The following is a 16,858-nucleotide window of genomic DNA, read 5'->3' on the forward strand; positions in this document are numbered from 1 at the left end:
ATATACATACATACATACATACATGCACATATATATATCTATATCTATATATATATATATATATATATATATATATGATACATATATATATTACATGGAAAAATGCAAGCAAGAGAAATAATATTCTTAAGATTATAAACTTGGAAAATTACAGGACAAGTTATTACACTTGGAAAAGTTCAGGACAAGTAATCACAACTGGTAAAGTACAGAACAAGAAAATTTTTACCTAAAATATTGCAGCTAAGGATAAAATTTCAAATATAATATTTAGATTTAGAAAATATTAGCTTTCATTAAAACTAAAAATTTTATTACAAGTTATTACTTCTATTTGTTATTGCTTGTTACTTCTATTAAAATTTAAAAAATAACTCAAAATATTTTTTGCCCTTTAAAAAATTCATTTTTTTAATTATGAATTAATAATTAGAAATTTGAAAATTAGGTATAAAAAATAATAATAGTACACAATCAGTCAGTACAATAAATAGAATAATACAAAAATTATATATTACAGTAAAATCTACCTATAACAACAAATTCACAATAAAACTTGCTTGAGTTACTGCCTAAGTTATTGCCAAGTCTTCACATTTTTAGTCTTCACCCAATGCCTATTTTTACGTAATGAATTTGCCTACCATATATACTATTCCACTTTGCATAAAATTTTAGCTATATTGGTACTTCTGGATCTCATTTTTTAAGTATTCTAGTGTGTCAATATTTTAACAAAATGATGGTACTTTTTTAATTATAATGTTACTTAATAAATTAAAATCAAATGATTCTTAATCTTCAAATTTTATCCTTAGCTGCAATGTTTGAAGTAAAAATTTTCTTGTTCTGTACTTTACCAGATGTAATAAGTTGTTCTGAACTTTTCCAAGTGTAATGACTTGTCCTGTAATTTTCCAGGTTTATAATCTTAAGAATATTATTTCTCTTGCTTGCATTTTTCCATGTAATCCATGTTTTTTCCAGGTTATGCTTTTATGCTAATTAATAATGTGTCAAATGTGTTAATTAGCGGTGTCATTGATAATTTTTTCCTTACCTCAATGACACCAGTAACATATATTAAAAGTCCCTTTATAGAAACTATATTCATAAAAAGTATAGAGCTACATTATCACCCTCAAATTTAAGAAACAAACACTCGTAACTTTTTTCTTTTAAAACTTCATTGCATGAGATTGAGACCATGAAATTCCTAAAATTGAGCTCTATAATTTAAGTTTAATTAAAATGTAGTTTGTTTTTAAAATAAAAAAGTTAATTATACTTAAATCCAATTTTTTGTCTTACTTATATTTTTTTCATGATATTTTACCTCACAACTTTTTTGATACAAATTTTTGTTGCATGGGAACAAAACTATGATATTCTACAAGCTTTCTTCTATCACTCAAGCTAAGATGAATATATTTTGCTTTTAAGATGAAAAAATTATTTAGATCTAAACTTGATTGGAGACATTATTTACTCTCCTATAACGTTGCTACAAATTTTGATGTAAACTTTTTCTACTGGATCAAATCTCAATTTTTTATGCCAAAATGTAGTCAGGAACCAGTCCTCTTCAAAAATGTTAACAGTTTTCAATTTGGTTAAGAACTGAATTAGCAAACGCTCTGAAGATGCTGTGTGTGTGGCCTTAAGAATATTATTCAATTATATATAATACATATATATATAATATTATATATTTAATATACATATTGTCCATATAATGTGCACACATACACACACAAAATTATATCTCCTCTTACCTATTTGTAACTTCCTTATATTATCAGCTAATGAAATTTCTTCATCCAGTTCTGTTTTTCCATTTTGTATCAAATGTTGATGCCTTCAAATCTTAGTAATTTCTTAACTCCTTTGTAGTCAGTATAATATCATTATGTTACACATTCATCAAATCGTTTTCATTTCAATTTTGATCTTACTGTTCACATGTCATCAACAGTGTTTTTTAGAGGTACAACTGAAAAATGTTTGCATTATAAGTAAAGTCATGCCTCCAAAAATTAAACTTACCTATACCATGCCGACGGAACTCATCAACCACACCTAAGCTAAGAATATATGCCACTTGACAGCTTGTAGGGTAGTGTGTAGCTAAAATATCAGCATCCTTCAAGAACAAATAAACATTTTTTAAGTGCAATGAAAAAAATTTAACATTAATGAAACTTTTTTTTTCTTGAAACATGAAAAAAATCATCAAATAAAGGAGATTTTTTAATACTTTCTGGAGTTGTTTTTGAAACTTACAAGAACAAATCAGAGGTGGAAGGTATTTTGGATTGATATATTAGTGTGAAAACAGATGTCATTGTTATCATCATCATCATCATTCAACGTCTGCTTTCCATGCTGACATGGGTTGGATGGTTTAACTGAAAACTAGTGATCTGGGGAACTGCAACAAGTTTCAATCTGATTTGAAAAGGTTTCTACAGTTAGATGCCCTTCCTAAGGCCCACCACTCCAAGAGTGTAGTGGGTGCTTTTTACCTTACACTAGCACAGGTGCCAGTTATGCTAAAGGTCTAGGTCACTTGTCACTGTCTCTGTGAGGTCCAATGTTTGAAGGGTGCTTTTTACGTGCCATTGGCATGGGTGCCAGTTACATAACACTGACATTGGTCACATCTATGATTTCACTTGGCTTGATGGGTCTTCTCAAGCACGGCCTATCACTCAGTGTTCGAAGGGTGCTTTTTACATGCTACCGGCATGGTTGCCAATTACACAACAATGGTATCAGCCATGATTACGATTTTGATGAAAAGTATGTATGTGATGATAATGGTAAACTTGCCATCATGGACACCGAGAAAAAAGAGACACGGACATGTTACTATGAGAGGTTACTAAATGAGAAGTATTCATGGGAAGGAATGAGAGACAACTTCAAATAGACCCAGTGGAGGAACCAGGCATTGATATCGACAGTTATATTACCAAAAGGGCCTTTAAGGATATGAAGTGAAGGAAAACATCTGCACCATTGGTGATAGTTGTTGGGATACTGAAAATATTAGGTGAAGTAGGACATGTTAGTTACTCATATAATTGATCGGGTAGAACAGGAAAATGTCATCTCAAAAATTTGGCATAGCATTATCATCAGTGATTACAAGAACAAAGGAGTTGCTTTGGAAAGGTTCAAGTATAGAGGCAACCAATTAATGGATGAAATTATGAAAGTAATAGAGTTATTGCACAGCTAATTAACCTAAATGAAATGTGGTTTGGCTTTGTTTCAGGAAGAGAAATCACCAATAACCTCTTCCTAATGATGCAACAGCAAGAGTTCTAAGTCACGAGCAAGCCATTAGTACCTAGCATTCACTGACCAGGAGAAGGTGCAATACAGGATACCATATTCTGCACTGGGGTGTTTACCAAGAAAACTGGGTGTAAATTAATGTCTTATGAGGGGTGTTGCCATCAATGTGAACTAGTAATGAGTTCAGTAAGGAATTAAGAATGCAGGTAGGCCATGGCTTTGTTCCTAGCACGCTCCTGTTTGTTATAATCTTCCAAGTCATAACAGAGGAGTTCAAGTCTAACTGTCCACAGAAACTCTCATATGCCAGTAACCTAGTACTCCTAGGTGAATGAAGAAAAGTTCCAAACACAGAAGCAAGCCCTAGAATCAAGAGGTCTAAAAACAAACCTAGCACAGGCAAAATTTCTTAACAAGAACAAATACAGAACTAAATTGCCATCTCAGAAGTGGGTCAGCTCAATATTTAGAGAAGGTTTTGATATGAAATTTAAACAGGCTGACGGAGAAGAAAGCTTTCACATGCAGCAGATTCTCAATAGAGTGGTTAGTAATGAGAGCACTAATCAAATATATTCTTTCAAATGCCTGCAGGACTCTCTAGAAATAATTGATAGCTTTTACTATCTAGATTACCTATTACCAGTGGAGGAGGGTGTTCCAAAAGCATCATAAGCATAATGGAGAGAAAAAGATCAGAGAGCAATTGCCACTGTCGGTGACAAAGGGATTCTCTCTCTCTCTCTCTCTGATTAAAGAGAAGATTTTATGATGCCTATTTATGAAGTGAGATGCTGCATAGTGAAACATAGACACTTTCTATGATGATTATGCTCTGATGAATGTGTTAAGTTAGCTTGCGTGAACAAAGGAGCACAGGAGCTGAGAGAAAAAAGAATCAGATGTAATGTGCAAAATAAAAGGCTGTACTGGTTTGGACATGCTGCATGTATGGTAAATGATAATTGGATATTGAAGTTCCAACGAATCTAAGTAGAAGGAGCCTGTATAAGAGGCAAACCAAAGAAGACATTGGAGGAAGTGATGAAATCTGATCTAAAGAGTAATGAACCTTACAAAGGAGATGGTAAGGGACCACAACAAGTGGTAGGACACTGATGAAGAAGATTTTGTGCAACTTATGCAAGCACAGATAAACAGACATAAAATGATAATGATTTGGCTTCGTATTACATTCTTTTCTCTGAACTCTGAGTTTTGAAGTTTAAGTTTGATGCCAACTGTATTCCAGTTACACATTCATAATAGTGTTATTTGAATGTGTTTTATAGTTAATTTATAACTAGGTTTGTTGTACATTAAAACTTCCTTCAATATTCCTCTTTGATGTATTTCATCCATAGGGCTTCAGGGTTAAGTTTTCACATCTCAAATAGCATCTGCATTCTGCTTAGAGAAATTTTATATTCCAGTTTTTCTGTATTCTTATAACCTGTACCCTCTATACATTCGAATCATAGGCTTGTACCTTTTTAAAAACATTCAGTATCACCATTGCCACCACTACTACAACTATTACATTTTTCTTAAGTAAGAAGTGTTTGTTCTTCGCCAGTATATATTTAATGTCAAATAGTAACAGAGAAAATAACCTGAAACAATGAATTATTTTATATTGTCAAAGTAAAACTGAGCAATCTGATTTTACAGACATTCATAATAACACAGATCTCAAATGTGAGCACTTCCTGTCTGTTACACGAACATATTCAATCTATATATTTGTTCAGACAAGTTTGAAAGGCTGTGTCTCTTCATAATTCCAGTCATCATCATTTCATACATCTGCTTTCAATGCTGGAAGTAGTTGGGTGATTGTGTTTATGCCTAGAAATATATTTAAGAATGTATTTGCATGAACAAATTAGTCAGCAAAATATTCAATTGAATTAGAATAAGGGCATAACATTAATGTTAGTTTTGTTTCTTGGTCATGAAAACATGAGAATAAAATAAAAGTGCATGAAGTGAGGTTGATGTTGTTTAGTAACCAATTTTATAGAAAAATTTTTGTTTTCTTTTGCCCAAAATCATAGATTGTTGACAAAGATACAAATCTGCATATAATATATATATGTATGTAACTAGTTATATATGTGTATATATATATATATATATATATATATATATATATATATATATATATATATATATGAAGTTTGTAGTTATGCAGAAAGAATTGCAAGAAAATTCAATAAAACATTTTAATGTTCACTGTAAGTCTCACAAAATAAGATTTTATTTTTGAACCATAAATGGATATTTGAGAAGATAAAAGCATCTGAAATTAAAAGCAATAAATTTAAGTGGACTAAGAGAAAGACAACAGTTGTGAATGCCATTGATTTCTTTCTTATTTTAACATGATTTTAGTGTCAGACAAAATGCCTCATGCCATTAAATTATAGTACTTTACATTCTGAGTTCAAATCCAGTCAAAGTCAACTTCACATTTCATTCTTCTAGAGTCAATAAAATAAAATACCAGTCAAGAAGCAGAGTCATTACAACTGACTGTTCTCTCCACTCAAATTCCTGGCCTTGTGCCTATGTAAGAAGTTATCATAACAGTGACTTGGTAGAATAGTTAGAACAATGAATAAAAGGCCATGTGGCATTTCCTCTGGTTCATTACTTTATGAGTTCAAATTCTGTCAAGATAAACATAACATTTCATCCTTCCAGAGTTAATAAAATTAGGTACTGTAGTCAATATAATTGACTTACACTTTTCAAAACTGTAGGCCTTGTGCCTAAATAACAACAACAACAACAATAATAATAATAGTAATATTGGGTTGTCCAGAAAGTTCGTGCCAATTTTCAAGGGAAAGAAAAAGGTCAATAAATACTTGCCATTACATTTTTAATCAACCAAATATGAACCATTTTGTTGCACAATGCGTCTCCATCTTTCCTTTAACTTGAAAATATCCTCGTCTCAGAATTGAGGTGGTTTCGTGGCAAAGAATTCATCAAGGTATCTTTTTACGTCATCCAAGAAATTGAAATTTTTACCATTAAGACTATTCTGCAGAGACCTGAATAAGTGGAAATCCGGTTCTTCTCACTCAACTCATGTGGTACCCAAAGTGAGTCAATAGAATCATTAAAGCAGCAGAAAAAAATGCTTTGTGTACCAGGGTTAACTTTGCTTTTCATCCTTCAAGGGTTGATGAAATAAAGTACCAGTCAAGTACAGGGATTGATAATATCAACCACGTGGTTGGGAAGCAAACTTTTAAACCACACAGCTATGTCCGCAACCTGGACGTATATGCTGACACACACACACACACACACACACATAGAGTAAATACTGAATAGTAAAGACAATGTAAAATATCTTATTAAAGTTGTTGAAATAGAAACACATCTGGAATATATTTCTCCATGAAACTCTTAGCAAAAAGATAAACCACAAATAAAAAAGAATTCAAAGGTAACTACCACAGAAATAATGAAAATTTCACAAAGAAGATATATAAAATAAGAACACTTGGAAATAAAGTCAGACATTTTATTCTTAAGTAGAAGACACATAAGCTAATGTTCAGTTTTTGATATTTCAAAAAGGTCAAAGCTGTGGTATGTTCTAATTTTGTTTGGTGTATGTATTTGTATTTTTGGTTACTTTTCTTCACATGAAGAAGGACAAAGCAATTATCAACAATTTCATTCTATAACAACTGATTATATATATATATATCACATATAATTGCCAACTTTCATCTATTAATGGTTGTCTCTAACTTAGATTTGTCTTATTATATAAATAAAATTATGTAATTTATGCTTTTTTATAACAGTCTATTTAAATATCTCCTGTTTCAAGCCCAATCTCTAACATTTGAAAAAGAACATGCAAGACTAAATTTGTGTTACAATGTTCCAACTCAAGTAATTTAAGCTACAAAGTCCAACTCAAGTAATGATTATAGTTTTTTTAAATCTAGATAGGTTTGACTGACATATTTTATATTATTCTGATCATAGTAATGAATGATTGAGCCATAGCTAATAAATAGGTCAATTTCAACTGATTCTACTCTTCTACTTTGAATGTTAAAAGTTAGGTACAGAAGTATAATGTATGAGGAAACTACATTATATTTTCCTGGCTGAGATTTGAAACCAAATCTCAGAATTCTCGCTCGCCAGACCCACCTGCTATTTGCTGACCATGTGGGAAAATTTCTTTGTCCTGCCAAAGTAAGCAATGAGTTTCCACTCAACCTCTGACCTAGCTGTGTCACAGAAAGTTCAAATAGACAGCAAGTGACCTAAATGAATATAAGCTTCTCTTAGAATGGTATGTCCATCCTTCTAGCTAGAATGGGTGATTATAAATACCAGCTCCGTAGGCAGACACGGACAGAGTGAGACGAGGGAGATCCAACAGAGCAACAAGGTAGAGAGACAACACAGCAGAAGCAATGGGTGAATGCACACACAGACGCAAAGTATGTCTTTGTACTGTCTCATCCCACCAACTGTCTCGTCCCATCAACTGTCTCATCCCATCGACTGTCTTGTCCCATCTTTCCTCCGTTTTACTTTGCACATTTCTCTTTGTACACAACTTTGCTGACTCAAAGTAGTTGGCTGCATTATGTAGCGGCATATTTGTTCATATTTCAAATCAAGCTTTCAGTATCCAACAAGTGAATGCATCTATGACCAAATAAATAATGTAAACTACATTCCTATTCTCTTTTCATTGTTTTTCATCGATATCAGTCTAACATGCCTAACATCATCTGCTACACCTGACAACTTACATTGATCCTTCACCATTACATTCTGCTACATATATATTCAAACATTAAAAGTTAGGTATAGAAGTATGTCAGAGTGACTATAGTATTGAACTATTAGTACATGTGATTTAAGTTCATATCCATTGCAATTATTTCAACAAGTATTTGCTTATTATGCTTGATACTCAGAGTCTAATTTTTGCCAAGCAGTAAGAATAGGTTTCAGCTCACTAGATATGTTGCCTGAAATAAACTAGTCTTTTAATATCAAATTCTAAATATCATGTTTACTTTTACTCAAGAAAGTTTTATTTGTAAAACTGAGACGGTATTTTTAAAGCTTTGTCATATGATTATATACCATGCTACATTGTTTCTTTGACTGTATTCACAATAATTTATTTAAGTAGTGTGGATTTTTACATTACTGTTATGCATTTTAGTAGTCAAGCTGTCAGTTAAAAGTTATGTCACTTTTACATATTTGACTACTTGAACTCCTGTAGTAACTATATTTCACCAGCCTTTCATTGCAATCAACAAGCTTCAATAAACTCGGGATATTTAATTGAAAGACGTTTTTCCTCCTCTACAATAAAAGTTACAGAAACACAAATGCCCGACAAACTCACTTTGAATTGTCTAGCCGAATAACTTATTGAAATAAAAAAAAAAAAATGGGATCTATTTTAAAACGGGGGCCACATTTTTCATTAATGTTTTACGTAGTGTTTTTGGTACAGAAAGACTTTCAAACTTCATATACTTATCTATTTTGTGTTATAGAACAGAAAAATATTTTTGTATTCAAATTTATTTCATGTAAAAACTTGTCTTATTTCGATAATTTCAACCAATCACTGACAAGTATTCAGTTCTTTACATTTACTCCTTTGGCTGATTAAGCGATGTAAAGCGTATTTAATCTCCATACCTTCGTTTTATTTGCTTTTTTCATTTTAAATTTGCTTTAACCCTTATGTAGTCGGCACTTAATGTATATCGGCTGAATGGACGTCAGTGATTGGTTGAGATTACAGAAATACGACAACTTTAACATGGAATAACTTATGGATTTCTTTTTTTTTTAAGAAGACTAAGAGAAAAAGATGTTTTATATGACACATTCTACCAGTGTTCCAAGTTTCAAAGTGTTTCGTTAATGAAAAATGTGGCCCCCGTTTTAAAAAAGATCCAAAAAATGAAACATGAAACAAACTCACCTCTCTGTTAAGCTTTGTTTTGGATTTGACCTCAGCAACAATGAGGCCAATAATCCTTGAATAATATGTAGCAGCAAGAGAGTAGAATTTGGCATTGGACGTGATGTCCTGGTACCAAGAATCTGGATATCTGAAAGAGAAGAAATAAAATTAAGAATCTTTGGGTAGTGTGGATATATTAGAGGAGAAAGAGAAAAATTAAGAATTCTTGAGTGGCATAAATAAATTAGATAAGCTTTCTGAGTTGATATTTGGGTGATAAAGAATGGATAAGGAATATCATAATAGATTTAGGTTTAACAGCAGAAGATATAACCAAAATGGCACCAGCTAAAGAATTAGACATTCTGTGTATAAATACCATTATTGCAAAAATTATGCAGATGATGATTATGAGAATGTGATAATTGTGAGACTAAATCACAAATATCATATCATTCAATATCTAACTCAATTCTAGCTTTATTACACTTCAAAAATCAATACACAATTAATGAATTAGCCAACATGCACACACTCACTGAATGGAGATTTTCCTTGCAAAGGGAATCCCATCACAACCATCACTCATTATACTAATAGCAATAGTTTAAACCAACAAAATTATTCCTCTCTCGAAAATTAAATTAACCATAGTCATAAAAAGTCATTTCTCTATGAATTCTCATTTTCATTTAACATTTCTTTTTCCAAGTTGTTCAAGAAAGGATGCATTGGAATGGTTTCCTATTGCCTTATCCAGTTATGTGGGAAGTTTTGAACTTAGACTTGCCAGTAAACTCTTTTAATACCAATCCACCTGAGACTACTCTGGTTCCATGTTTTAAAACCTGTTCATATTTAAGTTGAAAACTTCCATCATAATTTTATATAAGAAACTTTTGTTGAAATATATTCCAAACATCATTTTAATAAAAAAGTTAATTATCTCACTGGACTTCTCCAAATTCTTCGTTGTTTTTAGAATTAAATGAGACACAGGCAGTGTATATATTTCATTTATTAACATTTATTGTATTGTATAATATATAATTAGTACATAATTGCTATATAGTTATACATTGCCTTTGCTGCTTAAGGAAGTTAATTGTTCTCTCCTGTGACATTTCATACACTTTACAACAGTGTGAACTGAATTGTGAAGAGTTAAATATTATTTCCAGTTTTGGAGTACAGCTGTGTAGATGGATAACAAACAATAAACCTGACCCTACACCTGCCAACTGAACAAGACAACTGCTATTTAGTTATACATTGACATTGCTGTTTAAAGCATTGCATTTTATCTCTTGTAACACCATTAAACTATTTATGACTATGGTAATGAGTAATAAACAGTCAATCATTAGGTTGATGAGATGAGACCCTAATAAGTCTTCTGAACAATAGTTTCTTTAAGAATAAAGAAAATCTGTACACAAAAACATGTATTTTAATTAGCAGTTTACACTATGTTACAAAATCAGAAAATCAATGAGAAATGCAATCTTGAATGCTTGTGTTTAAGACAGTCAGCAAACAAACAGACAATGCTTGTTTTGATTTGTTTTATAAATATTTGTCTATGGCAGCATAGATTTGATTGCTCTGTAAATTTTGGATATCTATATTGGAGGTGTTTTTCTTACAGCTGGATGCTCATTCTAATAAAATTTTACCAATAATAGCCATTTTTCAATTAAGTAGAAAATTGTTTTATATATATATTTCAGGATGGTCACTTTTTTTTTTTTCAAGTCAATGCATATATAACTTTTTGTTTATACTCACAATAGAATGCCTTAATTCATCTAACACTTTCTTAGAAGATAAGACTTATTGTAACATTAATACTGTTATAATTTCAATGTAAGGAGTCTAATACACTGTGAGAAGTAACTCCGAGTAAGAGACTGTCAATAGTCATCATAGTAGTGCTGACTGCAGCAATATTGATGATGATAATGACAAATGGAGAAAAAGAGTGAGGGGGGAGAGAGAGGGAGGTGGTGATGTTTGTTGTTGTTGTAGTTATTTGAGTTACTGGTGGTGGTAGTGTGGCTGTCACTACCATTACCAAAACTACCAATATCTTTTTACAATATCATTTATAGTCATAAAGTTATCTCATTAGCATTAAATAAAATTTGAAATAAACCCTTAAATATCTTAACACAACAATGATTTCAAGCATAATATGGCAAATCATTATAGCAACAAAACTGAGAATTTACTTTACTTAACCCATTTGTTACCATATTTCTGTTGGAATGCTCTATGTTTCTTTCAATTAATTTTAAATATAACAAAGAATTTATTAAAATAACCTAGTTATCATTAAGCTAGTGTTAGGGACATAAATTGTGACCAAGGTTTGGTGGAAGATTTTAATTCAGAACTTTTGAAAACAAGACATTTGTACTACAAAGCCAGAGGCAGTTTCAGGAGGGTTAGTAATGAAAGGGTTAAGACATATTCACATTTTTAGCATAAAATAAGAAACTAGTTAAGCTTTTATAAAATTAAGTAAAATAATTATTACTGAATCAATTTTATTTTTACTATACACAGCCAAATACCTTGGAAAAATTAGCTGGTATTCAAATTTTAAAAAAATGGTATGTAAAAGGTACCCATGTAAGTGACACATATAAGGCATCCACTACACTCTTGGAGTGGTTGGTGTTAGGAAGGGCATTCAGCTGTAGAAGCCAAGCCAAAATCAGATTGGAGGGTGGTATAGCTCTCTGGCTTACCAGTTCCAGTCAAACCATCTAACCCATGCTAGCATGGAAAATGGACACTAAATGATGATGATGATGATGATGATGATGATGATAAACTGTAACATGCTAAATATATTATAGCATAGATGTATTCATAAATTTCATAGTGATGATAAATAATTCATATTTTCTACGGAAGTAGTTGTAATAGCAATAAAGATACAAGAGCAAATAAATTATTTTTATTTTTTATGGAACTAAAAAGATATTATTATATTATTATATACTTTTAAAACTGTCCTATGGTTTAATGCATGTGAAAACTGAACCTGAACATTCAAAAAATAACTTACATTTTGTAACAGCTATTTGCTTATTGTTGGTAGTGGTGACATTTGTTTCTTTCTTTGGTGGAATAGTGGTGATAGTGGAGTGGTGTACAGGCGGATGTTTGTTGTAAGAAGTTATAGTAGCAGAGGAAGAGGCAGAGACACAGTTCTCTACTTATGAATTATTTTTTTAAATATTAATTATAATGATTTTATAGTGAAAATGAATAAGTCATGTTTTCTATAGAATGTCCTCTAGTTCAACAAGTAAGACAGAAAAGTACATATAACCATAGCTGTGTAGTCGATTTTTGGTTCACTCTTACAGCATGGCAACTAGAAGAATGGTGGTATTTGAATTCACTTAAACCCAGAAGAAATACCACAAAGCATTTTCCCTGTCATACTAACAATTTTGCCAGCTTGCTGCCTTCTTATTATTAATAATAATGATGATTTCAAATTTTGGCACAAAGTCAATAATAATAATAATAATAATAATAATAATAATAATAATAATAATAATAATAATAATAATCATCGTTTAACGTCCGCTTTCCATGCTAGCATGGGTTGAACAATTTGACTGAGGACTGGTGGACCAGGAGGCTACACCAGGCTCCAATCTGATTTGGCAGAGTTTCTACAGCTGGATGCCCTTCTTAATGCCAACCACTCTGAGAGTGTAGTGGGTGTTTTACGTGCCACCAGCACGAGGGCCAGTCAGGTGGAACTGGCGACAGCCATGCTCGAAATGGTGTGTTTTACGTGCCACCTGCACAGGAGCCAGTCCATCGGCACTGGCAATGATCTCACTCGAATGTCTTATAATAGTAATAATAATCCTTTCTACTATAGGCATAAGGCCTGAAATTTTGAGGGAGTGATTAAGTCGATTACATTGACCTCAGTATTCCTCTGGTACTTAATTTATCAACCCTGAAAGGATGAAAGGCAAAATTAACCTTGGCAGACTTTGAACTTAGAACCTAAGGATGGATGAAATGCCACTAAGCGTTTTGATTGGCATGCTAACAATTCTACCAGCTTGCCGCCTTAATAATAATAATAATAATAATAATAATAATAATAATAATAATAATAATCCTTTCTACTAAAGGTACAAGGCCTGAAATTTGGTGGGAGGGGACTAGTCAATTACATCAACTCCAGTGTTTCACTGGTACTTAGTTTATCAACCCCCAAAAGGATGAAAGGCAAAATCAACCTCAGCGGAATTTGAACTCAGAACATAGTGGCAGACAAAATACCGCTAAGCATTTTGCCTGTCATGCTAACAATTCTGTCAGCTCACTGCCTTAGTAATAATAGTAATAATAATAATAATGAGAGGTAACAGTAGAGTTAAGTAACATACTTTTGAAGATATAAACTGTGAGTAATCAAACTAGGAGCAGCAAAGCATTCATATCTCTTTACAACAACCCTAACCATTTCCACTGCCCTAAAACATGAAATATAATTTCTTTTCTCATATGAATATGAAATGTAATAAAATCATCAAAGGAAATCAAGTATTTCTTATCAAGCTGATTTAAAGTTTAAAAACATACAACATTTTTCAGACATTCCTTTGGGAGAGAGAGTGAGACATAGACAGACAGAAAAGTTGTTTTTTCAACAGGCCCAGGGGGTCAATGACATTTTACTGATATTACCGTTTCAAACTATGTTCATGCTACCCTAGCTCTATGATGCAATGGAATTTCATGAACAGTTTTAGCAAAACCATGTGTATTTGTGAGTATACATATGTATGAAGCCACTTCCTCTCTTTCATCCCATCTCTTTAATCTGTCTATGCATACATGTATATGTGATTGTGAAGGTAAATATATGCATACACACACATACACACACACATATATACATTTATGTGTGCATGTGTATGTGTGCACATGCATATATCATCATCATTTAATGTGTTTTCCATGCTAGCATAGGTAAGATGGTTCAATAGGAAACCAGCAAGCTACAGGCTGTGTTGTGTTCCAATGTCTGCTTTGACGTGGTTTCTACTGCTGGATGCCCTTCCTAATGCCAACCACTTTACAGAGTGTACTGGCTACTTTTTTCTTGTCACTGGCACTAGTGAGATTGCCATGTAATTTGCAACACAGAAAAGAACAGAGAAAAAGGAACAAAAAGCTCTCACTATTAAGAGGAAGTATTTCAGAGGGGAACATAGTATGATAAAGAGGCAAGCACAAGTCTTGCTGAAGAGGAGATATTTGGCTGAAGGAGATAAGAGGAAAGTAGTGATGGGGTTGCAAGAGCAAATGCTCAAAAAACAAGAAGGTGAGTACAAGAAAGGACATGGACAGTGGGTCATAGGCAGGGATGGAGAGTGGATGCTTTCATAAGAATGTGAAGAGGGAGTAAACAGGTGAAATTAGAGGTTAATGTACTGAGTGATGAACAGGGGTGGGGGTGCAGATTATGCGAAAATTTAGGGGGATAAGGTGAGAGATAATATGAGCGGCTCAGAAAGGAGAATACAACTGAAAGTAGTAGAATGATATGCAAGGTGTAGGAGCTGTGAAGAGGGGCTATAGTAGGTGGGTCATGATGGTAGGTAGGAAAAGACATTGAGAATAACAGCAGATAAGAGAGATATTTAAAATGGAGGGATATAATATGTGTGACACTATAAAGTAGCAAGTTGGCAGAATTGTTAGCATACCAAGCAAAATGCTTAGCAGTATTTTGGATATCTTCAAATTTTGCCAAGATTAACTTTGCCTTTCATCTTTTTAGGATTGATAAAATAAATATCAGTTGAGCACTGGGGTCAATTTAATTAACCTACCCCTCCCTTGAAATTGCTGATCTTATGCCAAAATTTGAAACCAATATATGTGATACTATATATGTGTGTGCGTGTATCATCTTATATATAATAAAATGGAAGATGTGTGTGTGTACAGGACTTTTCCTTGATCCCCCTTAAAATCAATATTTTTCATTTGATTTCATTCACACTGGGAACATACATTTACTTATGTTCCAGAGATGGTCATACACTCTTCAAATTTTCCACATAATGAGTAATGCTGCCCCTAGGGGATGAAAAGACCTTCTCATAGGTAAATAACAATTACCAACGATTGTTGCTTCAAGGGACATTACTCTTGATGATGTAGTTATGCTTCTTTCACTTCATCTTCTACTACAGTTTCTACAATGCCCATTCACTGCAAACCGCCAATATTTGCACATTAGCACTTCCTTCAGGTAACCATGCAATTTAAATTAACTTTTGATTATTTTTTTAAATGCCTTCAGAAATTATATATATTCTCTGCTTTGACTCATACCAAATTGTGACAGTTATACAGTTTTTACAACACCCATTCACTGCAAACTGCCAATATTTGCACATTAGCACTTTTTTGAGGTAGCCATGCAATTTAAATCAACTTTTAATTATTTTTTAAATGTTTTAAGACAATGTTTAACCAGAATGCCCTGAGGCTCAAACATCTCAACCCTTCCTAAGACCACTGTGACAATTTTCTGAACCCACTCAACAAACATCATTCAGGTGACTTAACTCACCCTCTACCTTCATCAATTACTGAAAGTTGTCAGAGTGGACCTTTGAACGTCATGCTTTAAACATGGACAGTTCTACATTGGTTGTTCTAGAGTTGGCCATCCAGACAACGTATTTGTCTATACTCCTGAAGGAAAAACCAAAAATTCTGTCTACAAAGCAGCCCTACAGTAGTTATTCCTCTACTGCAATCTTCATTTCTATGCCAAACTGTAGCCATTAACAATCAAACTTCCTACCAGCATTTCATTGATATTTTGCTTCATTTCCATGATTGCTGTTAACAGTACATTACCTTCAATGACCCTTCTTACTTCACGCACGCTCTTCACTCATAAGCATGCTCTGACAATTATTTTGTACTTGCCATTATTCTATTTGTGTGTTTGCTATAAATGTTTGCTTTTGTTTATCATACATGACTTTCATTGAAAAAAGCTTCAATGTGGTTGTGTCAGGCATTATGAGTAAACTAACTACATGCTACAAGACACATCAGGCAAGATATAGGATCCTTAATACCTAGTGCAATTGCGATCTCATTTCATGGACTTTCATTTATTACTAACTGCCAAATTTGTGTTCAAGAAACTTTATTCATTACCTAGGTTGCTTAATACCACATAAGAAACTGCTAACGAAATTAGTAATTATACGTTTTACATTTATCAACTTGAAACAACTTCTAACTGCAGGTTAATTCAACTTAAACCATCCAAAGGAGTGTGCCATTATAATAAATTACACCATCCAAAGGACGGGTGCATTTGCTAGTATATATATAGTACGAGTTTATTCTTAAATATTGATGACAGCGACTTCAAAATTTCAGCCAGTTAAACCATTGTTAGATTTGCATCCTCTCTCTTCTATTCTTTATAGGGACCTTTTTAGGTCCTTAGTCTTACAAGTTACAAGGTAATCTTCATTAACGCTGGTA

General features: G+C 32.7%; 1 protein-coding gene across 5 annotated transcripts in view; it reads right to left on the minus strand.

Moving 5' to 3' along the window:
• LOC106883587 (N-alpha-acetyltransferase 60) overlaps positions 1-16,858 on the minus strand; it is a 133,985-nt gene that overhangs the window by 49,834 nt on the left and 67,293 nt on the right. For all 5 annotated transcript variants that reach the window (XM_052968213.1, XM_014934662.2, XM_014934659.2 and 2 more), the window contains exons 3-4: positions 9,308-9,437; positions 2,047-2,143 (exon numbers count right to left, since the gene is read on the minus strand). In XM_052968213.1, coding sequence (XP_052824173.1) covers positions 2,047-2,143; positions 9,308-9,437 — 227 coding nt within the window. The remainder of the gene's footprint in view (positions 1-2,046; positions 2,144-9,307; positions 9,438-16,858) is intronic.

The sequence above is a fragment of the Octopus bimaculoides genome, chromosome 5 (assembly GCF_001194135.2).
Source record: "Octopus bimaculoides isolate UCB-OBI-ISO-001 chromosome 5, ASM119413v2, whole genome shotgun sequence".
NCBI classification, from domain to species: Eukaryota; Metazoa; Mollusca; class Cephalopoda; order Octopoda; family Octopodidae; genus Octopus; species Octopus bimaculoides.